We start from the raw sequence: 17985 nt of genomic DNA on the forward strand, positions 1-17985 counted from the left end.
TATATTTATTGACATTTACCTCTATCAAAGTATTATCCTTGAGGTTGAAATCATTCAAAAGTACTGTAAATAAATAGAGTTAAATGAACAGGTAAAACAGCAGGTGGCCATTTTGGATCAGTCATGTTATATGGAAACCTGGCTAGACCTGTACGCTTCATTGAAGGAGCCTCTTCCCTGGACCTGCAGAGTGAGGGAGGTCTTCACCAGCACCGCCTGGACTGTCACCGTGGCCCTGAACTCTCTCTCCTCACTAAAACACATCATATGGAAACACATCAGAAACCTAAGCATGTTTTGTGGTTTATTTGTATAATGTTAAGGTTATTTTTATATATAATATATGCCTATTATCGTTTTAGTGGTTCAATCCCCATGTTATTTTAATACTGGACTGTGGTTTTGGTACCTGGCAGTGAAGCTGATGTATAGAGGCTGTCTGCAGCTGGTGACTAGGTGCTCCTGCTGCCTGAGGAGCCCACAGTCCGGTGTCACTCTGAACACATGGGAGTCTCCCTTATCTGACTCTACACACACACACACACACACACACACACACACACACACACACACGCACACACATACACAGTGAAACTCATAGGCATACGGGTCAATATGACAGGTCAAGCAATACTCAAATCTTCCATCTATAGCCAAGTAGTGCCTGAGTTCAAGTCTGTAAACAAACCCCAGAGCCAATGTAAAGTGAAGCATTGAGGTGAATGTCTACAACATACTGTATATAAGATGGGTTATTACCTATGAGTGTTCTCCAGTAGCTATGGGCGCCGTGGCTGTGGAGGTTGACTTCTATGATCTGCGTCTGCCCCACATAGCAGGTCCCAAAGTTGATGCTGTCATTGGACAGATGCAGTGTAGCCAGATCCAGATGGGCGCGGAGAGGCACCGTCTGGACCGAGCCCACAGAGAGGAAGAAACATTTTGAGGTCAGATCCATTATAGTATTATCACTAGAACAAAGTACCACAGGGATTGCTGTATATTGGAATCAGTAGACTATGTATGACAGGTAGAGTCTTTTTTTCCATCATACTTTCTCATAATGTCTGTGGATGTCTTTCTCTGTATATTCACTACAGTCTCTGACCTGCAGACTGTTGTTACTGTAGCGAACCAGGAGGTTCTGCTGGAACCTCAGCTTCCTCTGCCCACTTGCACCGTGGACCAGTGTCACTGCAGGCGGGACTTCCTCGTCTGCCTGGTCAAGATGGTCCAGAAGAGACTGGGAGCAGTGGAAGGCCACCTTCACCTGCCGATCACAAGACAGGAATAGGAGTAACAGAGAAAAACATGATGGAAAATCGTGTTACGTCAACACAAATCAAGAATACTGTGCCAAGAACTTAGTATGCTACTGTATCTACATCCAATGCCTATGTATCTAACTTTCTCTCCTCCTTTCGTCAGACCTGCATGTTGTGTTGTGGTTGGAGCACCAGGGGCTGACTGTCACTGGTAGGGGGGTTGCTGGAGCTGCTGGTCCGGGCTCGGGACTGAGGCAGGACCACAAAAAATGGAGGCTGAGTCCCCAGCCTGAATTGCAGGGGCATCTCAGAGGTGTTCTTCAGCTGAAACGTCTGGGTGATGTCAAATTCCTGCACCGACAGCTGAGGAGCACAAGGAGGAGTGGTCAGAAATACTTTATGCCCTCATGATCAAAATTTATACATTTTGTGCCTCACACATGCACAGTGAAATATGAGGCCATCAGTATGCGAGAGGCTTTGTTGATCAGTGTTGCAGATTTCTCAGACCCACCTCCTTCTGTGACTCTCCTCTCAGTAAATCACTGGCTGAGGCACGAAACTCCAGCACCCCCTCGTCCTCCTCCATCTGCACTGACAGCCTACAGCAACAGGGAGCCAAGAAAAAGATATGCAACTCACTCAGACCACCTCAGAGCTTCTTTTTCCTACTCTCAGCTGATTTTAAGTTGGAAACGTAAATCGACTTGGACGCAGTCAGGGGGTTTTTTGGGACATAAACAGTATGATTGTGATTTCTTACACTGCAGGCTTCACGACTGCTTGAAGATCCATTCTGACAGGCTCCAGATCCAAACCCTGAGCCCTTCCAACTTTACCTGGGACACAGGCTGCCATCTGTGATACACACACACACACCACAACACAATAAGGGAATCCATAGTGAGAGCGTGGACACTGCATCGGGTTCATCTGTCGTTTGCCCTTTCCAGGATTTGACACTGAAGTATACTATTATACATGAGCATGTGTATTGAGCATGTTACCTTGGAGTCTAGACTCATGAATCCCAGAGCCAAGCCCACGCATCTGGACTCACAGACCGGCCCAGACAGGGTCAAGGGGGTGAAAGATACATGGATGGTGCCACTGCCCTTCGCTGGAATCACCTTGAGAAATAGAAAGATAATACAGTTATTCAGACAGATAAAAGCAGTGTATTAAGTAGAACAATTCATAGCGATGAAGATATTATTATTATTGTAAACTCATATATTCCACATACTATTTGCTGTGGCGTGATGCAGTAGGGGTAATCTGAGTGGTTGCCCATGTGGGGTCTGATGTAGACAGAGAGGAGTTTTTTCTCCGGATGTGAAGGATAAAGACAGGATTCCTCTTCCACGCTGTCTTCCTCAGTCATGGATTCCTCCCCCTCTACGTCCTGTAACTGATAGGAGGAAGCAGGTTTGAACCATGAACCAATGAGAGAATAACATTTTTGTGGGTCCAGTGGCTGGCATCGTAACCACATGAATTTCCCTGTGGGCATGCTATAATAAGTGACTGTATTGTATCGATGCAGTTTATGTTTGTGTAATTGTCTTGTGGTACTTTTTGTTTATCTGTGTTTTGAATAAATAAATAAACTGACAGTCTTGCTTTGGAGGGAGGAGCTTGCTCCCACAGAGCTGGGGGTGTGGCTCCTGTCCCAGACTGGCTGAATGTTCCCATCAGAAAGCCTTAATGCTCCACCCAACACCTCGTTGCCATCAGCATCCTTAAGGGGGAAGGCGTCCCCATATGCCACCACAACATCCAGCAGCTTCTTGTCATCCTGATCTATGTTATAGGTCTCCCAGTCCACACGAATATCTGGCAGAAAACAAAGGTTTGGACATGAGGTTACGTTTTGGCCTCCCCAACATGCACCACCATAATGTTTATCTCACTCCAGGATGTTTTTTATGATGATACTTACCATATGGGCTGGGGTTGTTGATGCGAAGAGAACGAGACACCGTGTCTCCTCCAGATACATGAGTGCCAAACCTAATGACATACACAGCAACGTCAAACCAACAGCTATCTGATATCGCTCATATTTGTGCAACCTCTTTGTAATGTCATCATGGTGAGTGAAATATACACTACAACAATGAGCTGGAGATGCATGGATTGGACAAGCGGAAAGTGGAACAGACTGTACGATTGGTCCCTGGTTCTGGTCGTCCGGACGTGGACCAATCATCTGGAAGTAGAGCGGACAGCCTCTCACCGTCATCTGCATGGGAATGAGCCTGGAGTCAAGATCACCCACCTGGGGCAGGAAAACAGAGGGAAAGGATACACTCAACACTATTCACCACTCCACAAGAAAATGAAAAGAATATGAACAACATGTCTAAAAAACATGGAAGTTGATGCTCATTAACTTCTGTCCCTCCTGCGCTTCATACTAATTTCTTATCCTGAATAAGCTACAGTATTGCATCCCATTACACAACAACATACTTTGCATATGAGGTGATCTCTGTATTCTCCCCACATGTCTGTGTAGGCAGTGATGTTTATGGTCTGGATCTCAAATGGTCCCAGCATCCCAGTGTCTGGCAGCACAAAGAATGCCGCACCTTTTCCGTGAGCCAGCAGGCTGCTTACAAACTCTGCCAATGAATACAGAAATACAAAGTCATAACCTGTAGCTTTAGTGTCTGCTTTAAACATGGTTTCATTTAAAAAAAAAAAAAAAAAAGTGCGTACACTAATAAAACATTTTGGCATACCCTCATGTTCTCTCTCTTCTAGTTTCTTAGCCTGAACAGAGTGAAGCGGTTTCTTCATATATGTGAACCTGTGATTAAGATGCAGTCTGTGTCACATCTACAGTACAGTAAAATCACACTTTGATCCATTATTCAGTTGAGAGGGCAAGCTGCTTCACCTTTTCTGTGATTGCTTTGGTTCTGAGGTGGAGGGAGCGTGGCCAGTGAAATACTCCGCCTCTATGGTGAAAGGGGCAGGGATAGCGGTGCGATTGGTTATCAGTAACTGCTTGGTAACGGCTTTCTTCAAAATGACATCATCTCCAAAGTCGAGTACCAATGATGAGGGGTTCTGATCATCTGGGGCAGAGCTAGAGAGGCAAAGAACAGCATTCAAATACTGAGTGGTAATATTGAGTGGATTTACCAAACACCTGATCTTCAAAATGTTATGGGGCTGATGGAGCTACTAGGTGGCAGGTTTTATGCCAAGGTTAGTACCGGACACTGGGCAGCGAGTAGGACACACTGAGCTTCTTGGCTTTGGAATAGAGGCCAAGAACAAGAGGAGACTTCATCCCCTGGATCTCACAGAGAGCTGCAACCTCAGTCAGCTCCAACTACAGAGAAAGGGGAACAGAAGGAGAAAGCATCAAGAATTAGAAGACAATTTGAATCAGAATCTCTTTATTTTGCCAAATACAACTAGGTTGATATCAAAAGATGTAGAAATGACAGATGTGTGAAATGCAACCATGTAGATAACTGAATAGCTTATGGCTCACATGGAGTTGCTAAAAAAAAAATTCAAATTATTCCAGAAATTCAAGATGGGCAAAAGCAGGAGCCCATTGTAATGTCTCCTCCTGTTTTACCTATTCAATTTGTGGCTCTGGTGTAAATGACAATCATGTGAGCTTCAGTAACTCTGCATTGTGGATTAGTACTTACATCTGTGTGAGAGGTAAAGTTAACTGTGATCTCCATGCTGGCATTGGGTCCCACAGTACCAGATGAGGGGTCAAAACTAGCTGTACACAGTGAAGCCTGTTTACCCTGGAGCTGGGCCTGGTGGGTAAACATCACACTGATATCACCAAGTACCTGTATCTTGGAGGGGAATCATTTGTGGAAAATCTGTAATGGTAATGTTTGTAAAGAGATCTGAGCAAGGACTAGTGTGGCAGCTAGCCGTGTTTTAATACATTTCATTTATGAGAGCGCCAAAACAACCTTGGAGTTTTTATATGAGATGTCATACAGCAGGTACCACCATCGTCCATAGAGGTCAGGGCTTTGTCTTCCAAATCATTTAGCAGCAAAATCATTCTTCAATTATAAGTCAATGGAATAATGCTAAAATGCCAAAAGCAGCACAGCGTACCATCCAGGTGAAGTGTGAAGGCAGCAGGGTCTGATTGAAAAGAGTCACGACACCCTTGGCAGGAACCCCCATGTAGAGTTCAGAGAAGACCAGCTCACAGCTGAGCAGACACACCTGAGGAGCCTGGACATCTGCCTGCACTGACAAGTGACTACAAGGAACAAACAAGTAGTGTTATCTGCTATAAACTGGCTGTTATAAGGACACTGGGTTCAATTTATGTTATCATTGCTCTTCATCATATTACATTGTATCATTTTATACAGTTTTACATCATATCATATTGTATTTCATATCATACTGTATCATATATCCTTTGTATGTCATAATATTGGATTGTATCTTATCATATTCTTTTATAGTTGCATTGTATCGTGTCATCACAAATTGTACAGATGGAAATAAATCATAAAAGTATGGCCTGCCAGACAGCATGACTCATCAGACACTAATTACAACATCACAGTCCTCACCATCCAGTTCCGTTCTCCACTGCCAACTCCAGCACCGTGTGGAAGTGCTGGCAGGAATGTGGTCTAAAGAGCACATCCATGTTGCAAGAGGCCAGAGGGGGCAACACGCCTCCATGTGGCTCCACTACGATCTGTGCACCAATACAGATGATTAATGATGAATACTATCATGTTGTAAACAGTAGCCATAACATCCATGAGTGCTGTCTTATCACAGGTACGGTGTCATATTAGTCCACTGTACCTGTGGGAGCTGGTGGTCCTGTTGACTGTTCCTCTCCTCCAGGCTCCAGGAGGCCTCCAGCTGGGTGGGGTTGGTGAGCAGCACCGAGGCCTGGGTCTGCTCCCCCAGCCTCAGGAGCCCCAGGTCCAGGCTGGGCACACTGATCGTCACTGTAGGACCCTAGGCAATACCAAATGATGAGCATCATGAGATCTCAGCTCACAAACTATACTATACAAATTACACATTAACATGGAGTGGTGATGTATATTGGAGAAATTTTAGCCATGACTGTCAATAATTTTGTAATGGATTTCTGGCTCGTTCTTACCTTGAAGGAGACTTCCACAGCCAGAGTGACCGGCTTGTGGTGGTGCTCTATGTGGCACAACAGACTGGTCACAACCCTCTCTGGTTTCCCTCCGGTCACAACCAAGTCAAGATCGAAACACTCGTTCATCTCTGGACCCAAACCCATCAATAACAAATCGATCAGCCAATAAATCAATAAACCAAACTGAACTTGACTAAGTGAACTTAACTGAATGAGAGTTTTCTGTATCATATTATGTTGTGTTGTGTGATATACCTAATTCACCAGTAGAGGGCTCTACTTCTATTATGTGGCAGCTGCTCATCCTCTCCCATTGAAAGAGGATACAGGATTTGCTGTGGTTCCACATCTTATATACACAAGACACATACAACAGCAGTGATGGATGTAATAGTGGCATACAAGTTAATGTTGGCTTTATGAAACAACCAATAGCCCAAGTACCTTGAATTTCTTGCGGGTGGTTGTGCCGATGAAAAGCTCTCCAGGGATGTGAATGGCGTAGGGCTCCAGTAGGACCTGGTAGGGCTCTGTTGACCCCTTGACCTCTATCTCCATGACGATGACATCACTCACCTTGGAGGCTGTGCTCAGAGGCTGAGGGGCACTAGAGTTCCCATAAACCCAGAGATAAGATTCAACACTTTTTTAGATGTAAAAAAAAAAAGCACATAAAGTAAGGGAAATGTAATGTGTGATGACTTTGTGATATTATTTTCTCTGCGCCACACATAGATCTACACACACTCCTACCACTGTCTACAAAGTGTCAGCTGAATTTTACCCATTGTCATTGGACTCCGTTGGCAGCTGTGGGATGTCCCTCAGCACCAGGTGACAGACACTGTGGTAATCTTTCAACTAAAGAAAACACAAGCATTGTGAATACAGTTTCAGACATGCATGGAATACGAAGAATGTTTTCTCCAAGCACATACCAGGAAATACAGTTTTTAAGCTGCAGAATCACATCTGTCACTGAGTCCTATCCACTTTCCTGTCTCTTACCACTGCAACTATCTGGGAAAATGAATAAAATGCTTGATAAAATTAAAACATGAAAAACACATCACTCTATAAGAAAAAGCAGTGATATAATGAACCTCCCAGTCTCTTATTCTGTTATGTATTCTGGACACCATCTAGAGTCCTTGCAGTGTGTGTTGAGTCCGCTGTACCTCTTTAGGAAAGTAGGTGAACAGGAACTCCTGGTCCTGGCAGGGGGCCAGGAGGCCTGATAGGGGGCTGACATGGAAAACATCATCTGTGGCCAGGTGGAACTGGATATGGGAGGGGTGTGGAGCCTCTCCTGGAAGCAGAGACTGCAGGTTGGGCTTCATGATCTGCCAATGGAATGGCAGCTCCAAGTGGCTTTAGCCCCATAGAAACAGAGGAGAGAGAGTGAAATAGAGGGAATAAGAGTGAGAGAAAGAGGGGGAGAGAGAGAATGAGATGTAACGTGATACTTGTTCCCTGTAGGGAAATTCTCTTCTCATTTGCCCCCCTCCAAAGGGAGGTCAGAGCACAGAGTCAACTGCACCCCTGAAGCTGGTAGTTATTTAGTGTCGTACTCAAGGACACTTCAGCAGGGTGAATGCTTGCCAGCACTGCGGCTTGAATCCCGATCCTCCACTTGAATTACAGACTCCCTGCTCACTACACCTCCCTGTGGCTAAATGGTGCGCAGATGATGTGTGTGTTTGTTGTGGAGGGGCATTACAATCCAAAAAGCTAAGAAGCATGATGCTATTCTGCCATTTTCTGCATCCTAGTGTTGATATATGAAGGAGAATAAATTAGAAACTTACGCATTGTTTCTAATGACGAGCTTCTTCTGCTGCACAGAGTGAGGGTTACATGGGCTGAAACGGACAAAGTGCTCGGCGGTGAGGTCATGCATCTCCCCCAGAGCAGGAAGCCCTTTCTCCCCAGACACAGACACAAGCTCAACAGCAATCAGCTGGCCCTCACCTGGACACACACACACACACACACACACCGAAGAGAGAGTGGTCAATGTCCAAAAAGAAACACATTTGATATTACACTAGAGGGACTCTGATGAATCCTTTATTATAGAACAAAGCTCTTTGTGATTCTACTGATCACTAAAGAGACTCACCTTGAATGGCAATGTCTTTCACTTGGCAGTTGTCGCATATAATAGTGAAAACCTGGCAGCACCTCTCAGCAGTGGTGGGAAAGAAAACCACCTAGAAGTGCGCACACACACAGACACACACACACACACACACACACACAATTTAGTGCTGCATTTCCACACATGCAGTCAGTTGGATAAATGTTAAACCTGCATCTAAAAAACTGGAAAATGCAGTGGAGAAGATACTGTTGCCGGGCTGCAAATCTTGTATGATGGTAAGATTTGTAAAACAAACTTTCAATAATTTTAATTGGTCATGTTTTCTCTACATACAATCAGAGAGTGGTAACACTTTTCTATGGCCTTAAGTGTTAAGTGTAAAGTTAAGTGTTACCCAAATAACAATATCAGAATTACACTATATAGGTCTATACAGAAGGTAATGCATAAGGGCATGAAATCTAATTTAATCTAATTAAAACTGTTTTAGGAATCATTGGCTATGCATGGTTATGCAAGGTTTAGGAAACACTGATAAATGATCAATGGAACCCTCCAAAACCTCCATAACAGACTCACCTCCACTACTGTGGCCTGTCCCGGCTGCAGCACAAAGAGTGAGGGACTGACTGCGAAGGGTGGCTGCTCAGCGAAGAGAGTTGTTACTACAGACTATAAAGAAAGAAAAAAGAGAAACTGTCTGTGATAGCTGTCAAGCCCACAGGTATCAAGATTTCAAGTCAATTTGTTTTATTAAGATGGACAACCTAAATGATATGTCAGTTGCTTAGTAATCCAAATGCTGTGATAAAACAGTTATGTGTCAGACAGAGATTTACCCTCAGGTTAGAGGCTGTCCACTGGCTCTTAGGGATGATGCAGAAGGTTCCAGCACTGAGGCCTTCATTACAGCACAGGAACTCAACAAACTTCACCCCTCCTGTCAGACAATAGCCACAGTCCAGAACCCGAGGTACTGGGCAGTCATGAGGGAAAACACGTCAATAAGGCACAACAACACTGGTGATAGGCAAAGAACATTAATTTCCTCATATGAGAGCACAATGGAAGAGGATAGTGGTGAAAATGTTATGTGTTCTTTTAGAGGCTCTGCTATGAAACAACAGTCTGATGGTAAGATAACGGTGGTAAGAGTGTAATGAGACTCACAGGTGAGTACCGGAGGGGGGCGTCGGGCCTCGATGGGCACCAGCAGTGAGTGCTGAGCCTGGGTCTCCACCACTATGAAGTCCTCGTAGTCTGCCAGGGAGTCTGGAGCGAAGCGCACTGTGTACTTGCAGCTCATCCCTGGAGCAACGCTGCCGCCCTCACCGGGGAATCTCCCTGCCAGATCATATCCGAATGACAACCCCTTCTTCTTACATGAATCCAGTGTTACTCTCCACGTTCAGTTTTGTACAATCTGATACTAAAGTGTTTGTGACAGCAGGTGGTGCTAATATTCACATTACAATATTTTGAATGTGGCACGGAAACGCCACAAACCACCAAGAGCATTTCGAACTGTATTTGTCAAAACACAGCATTCCTCTGCTACATAATCATACTTAAGATTTCCTCGCTAGATTAGGTTCAGAGAGGTTGGGTAATCCAATCAGCATCAAAGGCAGAGCTCACCCAGGCCAAGAGAGAAATAAGGAGTGGTAGGAGGGATGACTCGGACATGGCGGCTTGTGGCAGTCAGGTTTTTCAGCTCCAGTGTGGTCTAAAGGAGAGAGAAAGAACTCAGGAATAAGACGCTGAGCAGAGTGCAGTGGTCTTGGATGCTGTGCAATTTTCCCCTTGATGTTTAAGGTTAAGATTGGAGGTGGGAGGAGGAGGTTGAGCATTCAAGGGTTTTACAGTTAAATACACTCATGGCATGTGAATCACTAGAGATCATTCTAGGTAAGCAGATCTTTCAAAAATAGTTCAGTTCAGTAAGTGAAACTTGGTAAAATAAGAACGAACATACCTCATATACATGTCCCACACTGTAGCCAGTGAAGAACACTACTGAGGGATTTGCTACAAAGACTGGAATGGGCTCATCAGTGGGGCTGTCAGGGAGAGAGAGAGAGAGTACAAACACAACACCTGAGCTTTCTGTCTTGTGTAATTAAAGTCACACAGGTAGTGGAGAGCCGGGTAATGCGCCAACACTGCCAGCATTCCACTCTGTATAAAAAGCACAAAGCAAATATTTTTGATTTGATACTTTATTCATCCCCCAAGGGAGAAATTCTCTTTTTGCCCTCTTTTTGCTCAAGGATACTTCGAACCAAGGCCCTATGGTACTAAACCTGTACACACACACACACACACACACACACACACACACACCTGATATCCTGCCCCTTTACACACATACAACTAACATACAGCTGCTCACACAACTTAAGCTTAACCACATCAGCTTTCACACATACAGATTCAATGCCATCTGTGTACACACATTGCAGATTACACACATAACTTGAGCTGCAGAATGCCCACGCTTACACAACCTACGTAACAACCTACGTCTTCCTCAATAGTGGTGGATCTTGCTGACAAAACAGCAGCCGGGTAGTATGCCATCACATGATTAGTTGTGGCCAACAGTGTCTGTATCCATGGGCAACAAGAGTCTTTTTTTTTTTTTTAACCCATATTTGGTTTTATGAGCCAACCTCACTGCAGGAAGTGTCTTGTTTCGCATTCAGATGGTCTTTTTCCATCTGTGTACAAATGTATCCTCACTATATGGACCAGACCTGGGTCACATTGTAATTATTTTTATTTTATAATGTACCAAATCGGTAGAATTAGCTGCATGAAAATGCAGTGAATGCCAGAATGCAGAAAGTTTAGATAATCACAAGAATGTATTTGGAAAATCTATTAATTTATTAATTTGCTATTGTTTTTTCTTTTCTTTTTTTCTGTGATCGACAAATGACTTGATGCTATATGAATTGTCCTGATGCGGTAAACCCCACCCATCTGCTACTACATAAATGCTAAGGAGTATTTGCAAATACTATCTGACCCAGGTCTGATTTGCACACAAGTCTTCATGAAGGCTTGAAGAGTGTATTGTGCAGAAGATTCGAGAACACAGAAAATGTGACAGTCAGATGGCAAATTGTTATGCTCCTAAGATATTGTTGGCACAAATGGTGGGAAATTCCACTCTGGGTTATTGGGTATGGGGCATTGTGTTACGGCTGGATGGCATGGAACACAAATTATATGAAGAGACTTGTATTATTCAACAAGAGGATCTAATTCTGATGATGCTGGTGCAGTGTTCCTGCTCAGCGCTCACGGTGTCTAGGCTTTCTATGATGATTATGAATATGTAATGAGCCACAGCAAGTTTGGCACAAAAACACATCTATTACATCTTTTCCCACAATATGTAATGAAGATGGTGATCTGAAAGGCTTTGACTTTTTTGTTTGTAATAAGCTCATTGTTGGTATAATGCACACATCATCATAACAATAACAGTAATAAACGTGATCAGGAAACACAATCTGGCTGAGGTGGGAGAAAGTACATGAAGCTGGGAGTATTACCAGTCAGATCATGTTACACATCTCTGCTTTGGCACAAAAGGCGCATTACTGCTCAGACTGAGGGAAACGGTGCCCATATTTGCAGGTAATATTGAAAAGGAATTTTCTGACCACAGGCTGTTGTGTTTCATCAACTCTAAACCAGTCAAGAGTTTCATATGATATGTCATGAGTGGATCATATTCACTTTCGGCTGCCTCATGACAGGATGATAAGCTGCGAAAATGATGAGAAAAGGGCTTTATACTCAGCACATCACAGGTACCTCTTCATATCCTCCTCCATCACTTTCCTCCCCTGCACCGCCTTCCCCGCTTTGCTCCTGGGCCGGATGAGGGATTTGCCCCCCTGCGGTGCGTCTGGGGGAAGGAAGCGGGGATTGCGCAGGAAGCTGTGTCGATCTTTCAGCTTCTGAAGTTTGTCCCTCCCCTCTGCCCGATCCTTTGCGCTCGGCTCATCCATCCACTTTGGCCTGGGACGCACCTGGTTTGGCTTCTGAAACACACATGGGAGGTTATTTACAGATTCAAAAATGGTTTATATTCTATATCTATGCATTGGTGTAATCACATCTCCCTCCGTCCCACAAGAGCTCAGGCTGGCCAGATCAGTATCATCTTTTATATCACTTCTCAAAGCACACAGGACAGCCTTTTAATACTGTTCTTTTTATGGCCTGTTTTGGCAAGCACATTGTTACTTAAAGGACCTAAGTGTGTTATTCTAGCATGATACAGTGGGAAGAGTTGAAGCCTGTGACTGCCCACCTCGCTGGGTGTTTTCTTCTTCTTGTTGGTGTCTGAGCTGGATTCCAGGGTGAGGCTGCACTCTGACCCGTCCTTCAGGTTTTGGTTGGTCCTTTCTGGACTGGGTATCAGCGTATAGCCATCATCCTGAGGCTCCCTGCACACATGCATGTTGTAGGTGAAGGTGGGATCGGCAGGGTTGGATTTCACTGAAAAGGAGAGTATAAGTTAAATAGTGAGTCAAAAACACAGGAATATTCTCCATTTGTCATAAATCTCATGGTGTTGTTATTATTACCTCCTGCTGGTGCGTTCACCAGTGGAGTTTGTCTGGTTAGGTAGTCTTCGGGACAAATTAGGTTGTTCCTTTTGAGAAGATCATTGTCTACACACCACACAAAGGCTGATCTCACTGCAAATAGAAATTAAATGAAACATAATACTTATTTTTTAACAATACGACATCATCAGTGTGTTTACAGCGATCAGATAAAACAAAATAAACTTATACAGATAAACTACAGTATATAAACATCTTCAAGCAAGCAAGCAAGCAAGCAAGCACAGTGCTTTACAACATTATAGGGTATTTCAGGGTTTATAATATGAATTCATAACAGAGTTTCCATCTCACCTGAATGGAGGCCCAGGTGATCAGAAGCCTCTCCAATCTCGTCTGTCATTCTCTCATAGGCCTGGTTTTCTGTGGCCATGGCCTGGACTCTGGCCTGAATTATATGACTCTCCAGCATATCTGCCTCTTTCATACGCCGGTTGTACTCAGAGTGGGCCTGCGTAACAGTAACAGCATAGTCTATGTGACATTTAATTGTAAAGACTAGAACCTTGCTTGTGTTGTATTAAAATCTCATGTGTACGTCGCTTTGGATAAAAGCGTCTGCCAAATGGGAAATTGTAAAGCATACAGTATAGTTTTGCGTCATTGTTAGGTTACCTGTTGAAGCTCCTCAACATATTTATCATGGTAGTCACTTCGTCCTCTCCTGGTCTTGGTGAGGTTGGATAAAGTGTCTGTCCCAATGATTTCTGTTGTGTAGACATCCTTGAAAATGCTTGCCAACACATGAGAAATATCCTAATGTACAAGGAAGAGGAGGCAGGCTTATACAGCAAGTCATTTTATTATTGTTTAGTGGGTATGCGAGAGTGAAGGGGAAGCTGACTATGTCTACAAAAAAGCTATAAGTCCTACTATTTTTAGCAATCAGTAACCTTTGCTAGTGTGATTCTTACCTGTGATTTGTGTGATGTGGGCCTATGACAGTTCAAGGATGGATCAAACCGCGATTTTCGTCTCGTCTCCGATTCTTCCAGCATGGTTGATACAGCAGTAGCTAGTTAGTTGGAGTGAATCAGTCAGTTAAACGCATAGGTTAAAGTTAGCTAGTAGCTAGCTAGCCAGCTAGCAAGCTAAACCTAAACAATAAAGAGAACTCCATGTTTACAAACATATAAAATCAATATCAGAGCTATACATGTAAGGAATATAGTTGGATAAGATTCACTGAGTTTCACATCATGAAGCCGGCAAAATATCTATATCATATAGCTTATCTAACTTAATGTGACTGAACTTCTCACCTGTTTGCTGCTCTTCAGCCATATTTGTGTACATGTGGTAGCCATAGCAACAGCCTCTTAAAGGTGCATACACTCGTTTTTGTTTTTTTTACACCGGCCAGGAACCTACAATGATAAACATAAAATGTAGCCTACCGGTATTTAAAATTTTGGAAAAAATATTTCTCTCCTAAACAGTTTCATCAGAACTGATTCGGAAGTTGAACTAAAAGAGTTGTTATTTCGTTTCTTCGGGGGGCACCATACATAACAGTGATCAGTTAATGTAGCATGTTAAAAAAATAACTATTAGGCCTACTAATTTGATTTCTGACTGTCCACCCAGGTAAAATAACGTACTGTCCAATATTAGTGACCTTAGCAGTCAAAGAGGCACAATTTGTCTTTTTAGAAGCATTTACAATCCAATAATTTCTTCCTGGGATAACCGTTTTCCCCCCTTTTTTCAAGACTTGGCCTTATAGGATGATCTTTCTGTGCAGCTTTGGCACTCAGCCTGATGCAATGTAACCTTATGAGCCAGACTATCTCATGAGGACAGATACAGCATGCCTGATAAGAATAAAACACGGCTGGGACTATACAACAGTCGTATGAGGTGAGGCATATAGCCTTTATGACCTGTGTGATTTTTTTTTCTCTACACTATAGCACTACCTTCAAACTAAAACAGGCACTAGACCAGTGGTTCTCAACGTGGGGTCCGAGGACCACCAGGGGTCCTTGAGGGGGTTCCAGGGGGTCCCCAGCAAATTGATGAATTATTAAACTTCACCATTATTTCATTTATAAGAAGTTAACACAATTAGAGAATGTAGAAGAATGATTATTTTGGTCATAGCTTCACTGTTATCTTTACCTACAACACAGATAGTCATGGGATTCTGGACAAAATCATATCTAACAATAAATATATTCTCCGATTTGGGTCCAAGAGACAAAATCTTATCAAATGGGGTTTCATGGCTCTAATGTGGACTAAATTAGGGGTCCCCGATATGAAAAAGGTTGAGAATCATTGCACTAGACTATGTGTGCATAAGGAGAACAGGCTCACCTACAAATATATAGTATTCAACAGGTTGTGCCATGCAAAATATTTTCAAAGCATTATCATCAAAGGCATTTATGCAAGATGGTGCAGTCTTGTGTAACTAAGAACCACCTATAACTAACTCTATTACTCATACTGGCAACACTATGCAGAAATACCTGCGAGAGTCAGTGATTTTGCACTTTGTTTAGGAAGCCAAGACTGTAAAGACACCCAGAACCAAATACTTGACTCTGCTGACCAGCTCACATCGTGCTCATGCGGTCCTCAAGTGGGACTCTCAAAGAGGCAATTGTTGAGATCACTTTGTAGCTCCTCGTGGTTTGCCAAACAGACTGTTATTTCACAAGGCCTACCCCAGTGTGGCATATTGCAGAGAATAGTCAATGGGTCAAGTGACTACGTGTTATATTGTGAGTATGCAGCCCGCACTGAGGCGCATTCGTTAGGACCCAGCATGGCCAGGGAGGCTGATGCCAATTGACTCTGTGCTTTGAATAAATGCTAAATTAACAACAGTATACTGAGCCGTATCATATATGTCAACAAGAAACAACACACCCAGCACAAGTGTTCATAGAACAAAACTGGCTGGCAGATACTGTTAATAGAGAGGCACAAAGAGGGATCTGTCTCACTCTTCATGCCATAACATTCTAATGAGGAGCAGAGGCTTCTTTCTTCTTTTCTTCTTAAAACACTATTGTCAAAAGGCTTCTTGCCATATAATAAAAATAAAATACGAAATGATTTCAATGCAATAGCAAATTTCTGAGTATTAATATGGACTAAACACTGGCAGTGTTGATTTTAACATTTCAGAGTTAATTAACACTGATGATTTTGCTGTGTGAGCATTCAGTATTCTGGCTTTAAATAGGAAATAGTTTAGTTTTAGGGTTCCAGTTAGTTTCCATATCAGTATGGCTCAGTTCAAATTCCAAGACCCCTTGATACGGCTCAGTATACTGAGCCGTATCATATATGTCAACAAGAAACAACACATGGTACCAGGAGTACACGAACTCGCCTTCGACTCGCCAGTTGTGAAACTGGAGGCGGCAGAACAACGACTCGTGTTGTTAGATGTTAGCACGTGAAGCTGAAGCTAGCTACTACCGCGCCTGTGAAGTCGGTGCAAGCTCCGTAGCAGTAGCACAGTGGGACGGCGCGTTCAGGTATTCGATTTACAGTTGTATGAACCTCGGCAGACTAGTGATTGTGAGACAATGGAGCAACTAAAACCTCCCACCGAGCTTAAACTAACCGGGAACGTAGAAAAACAATGGAAACGGTTTAAGCAGCGCTTCACGCTCTATCTGACTGCGATCACTGCGATAGGGGCGACGGAGAAGGAAGACAAGCAAAAGGTTGCGCTCCTTCTAACGGTCGCGGGAACCGATGCCATAGACGTCTTCAACAGCTTTCAGCTGACAGCGGAAGAACAAGAGGACTACGACTGGGTAATAAGAAAATTTGAGCAATTCTGTATACCAAAAAAAAAAACCGAAACATGAGAGATATGTATTCAACAGTAGAAATCAGGCAGAAACAGAGTCAGCCGAAGAATTTGTGACGGACTTGAAATTGAAAAGTCAGTCATGCAACTTTGGAGAGCTGGCAGACTCTCTAACCAGAGACAGAATAGTGATGGGTGTTCGAGATAAAAGACTCAGAGAGAAATTACTGGGAGAAGTAGATTTGACACCGGAAAGGGCCATACAGATATGCCAAGCCAGGGAAGTAACTCAACAGCGCCTGAAATCTATGGATGGTGGCACAATGGGCGAGGCTGAGTGCAAAGTTGAGACAGTAGTTAACAGAAAAAACATCAAGCAAGCTAAACAAGCTTTAAAGGGAGACATCGACAGGGAGCAACAATTGTGCTCATGTGGCAACTGCGGAGGAGAGCACCGGCCTCGACAGTGTCCAGCATTTGGAAAGGAATGTCGACTCTGCGGAATGAGAAACCACTTCGCACGTGTATGCAGACAACGGAGACCAAATACAGAGAAGAAGGTGAACCACATCAACCAGGTCCAAGGTTCGGACGAGGAGGATATAGAGGAACTCTTTGTGGGATCGGTAGAAATAACAGGACCAGATGGCGAGGAATGGACTGAAACCTACAACGAGAATGTGGCTGACATTGAATTCAAAGACACTGGAGCCCAGGCAAACATCATACCTGAGACTGAACTGCTGAAACCTCAGATAGATACAAAGACTTAAGTGAGACTGAGGGCATATAATGGGGAAATCATACCTCATGTAGGAAAATGTAAAATGATGTTGAAAGATGGTCACAAAACTCATGAACTAGAATTTGTCATCGTCAAGGGCAAGAAAGCATCTATCCTAGGATTAAATGCAAGCACCTTATTAGGACTGGTAAAAAGAGTACACAAAGTCAACAATGAGGGGTTCGTGCATAATATTGAGGATGAATATGCTGACGTATTTCAGGGGATAGGAAAACTTGAAATAAAGCACAAGATACAGTTAGAGGAC

The 17985-nt window shown here is 43.5% G+C and overlaps 1 protein-coding gene across 1 annotated transcript; it reads right to left on the minus strand.

Annotated features, from left to right (window-relative positions):
• Positions 1 to 49: 49 nt before the first annotated feature.
• dlec1 (DLEC1 cilia and flagella associated protein) lies at positions 50 to 14156 on the minus strand. The gene is made up of 38 exons (XM_071898660.2): positions 14073 to 14156; positions 13774 to 13914; positions 13453 to 13609; positions 13117 to 13230; positions 12840 to 13027; positions 12346 to 12567; positions 10485 to 10571; positions 10148 to 10235; positions 9680 to 9853; positions 9349 to 9485; positions 9089 to 9181; positions 8528 to 8618; positions 8214 to 8376; positions 7584 to 7776; positions 7190 to 7266; positions 6850 to 7012; positions 6661 to 6754; positions 6403 to 6533; positions 6093 to 6251; positions 5849 to 5979; positions 5376 to 5526; positions 4943 to 5059; positions 4493 to 4611; positions 4171 to 4362; positions 4013 to 4080; positions 3741 to 3892; positions 3431 to 3546; positions 3208 to 3278; positions 2881 to 3101; positions 2512 to 2670; positions 2273 to 2395; positions 2029 to 2123; positions 1780 to 1867; positions 1431 to 1628; positions 1109 to 1270; positions 760 to 910; positions 410 to 527; positions 50 to 253 (listed from the first exon to the last, which is right to left on the minus strand). Exons 1-38 carry the CDS (start codon positions 14154 to 14156, stop codon positions 127 to 129), a joined length of 5115 nt encoding a protein of 1704 aa, XP_071754761.2. The 3' UTR covers positions 50 to 126.
• Positions 14157 to 17985: the final 3829 nt, after the last annotated feature.

This window comes from Centroberyx gerrardi, chromosome 22 (assembly GCF_048128805.1).
Source record: "Centroberyx gerrardi isolate f3 chromosome 22, fCenGer3.hap1.cur.20231027, whole genome shotgun sequence".
Lineage (NCBI taxonomy): Eukaryota > Metazoa > Chordata > Actinopteri > Beryciformes > Berycidae > Centroberyx > Centroberyx gerrardi.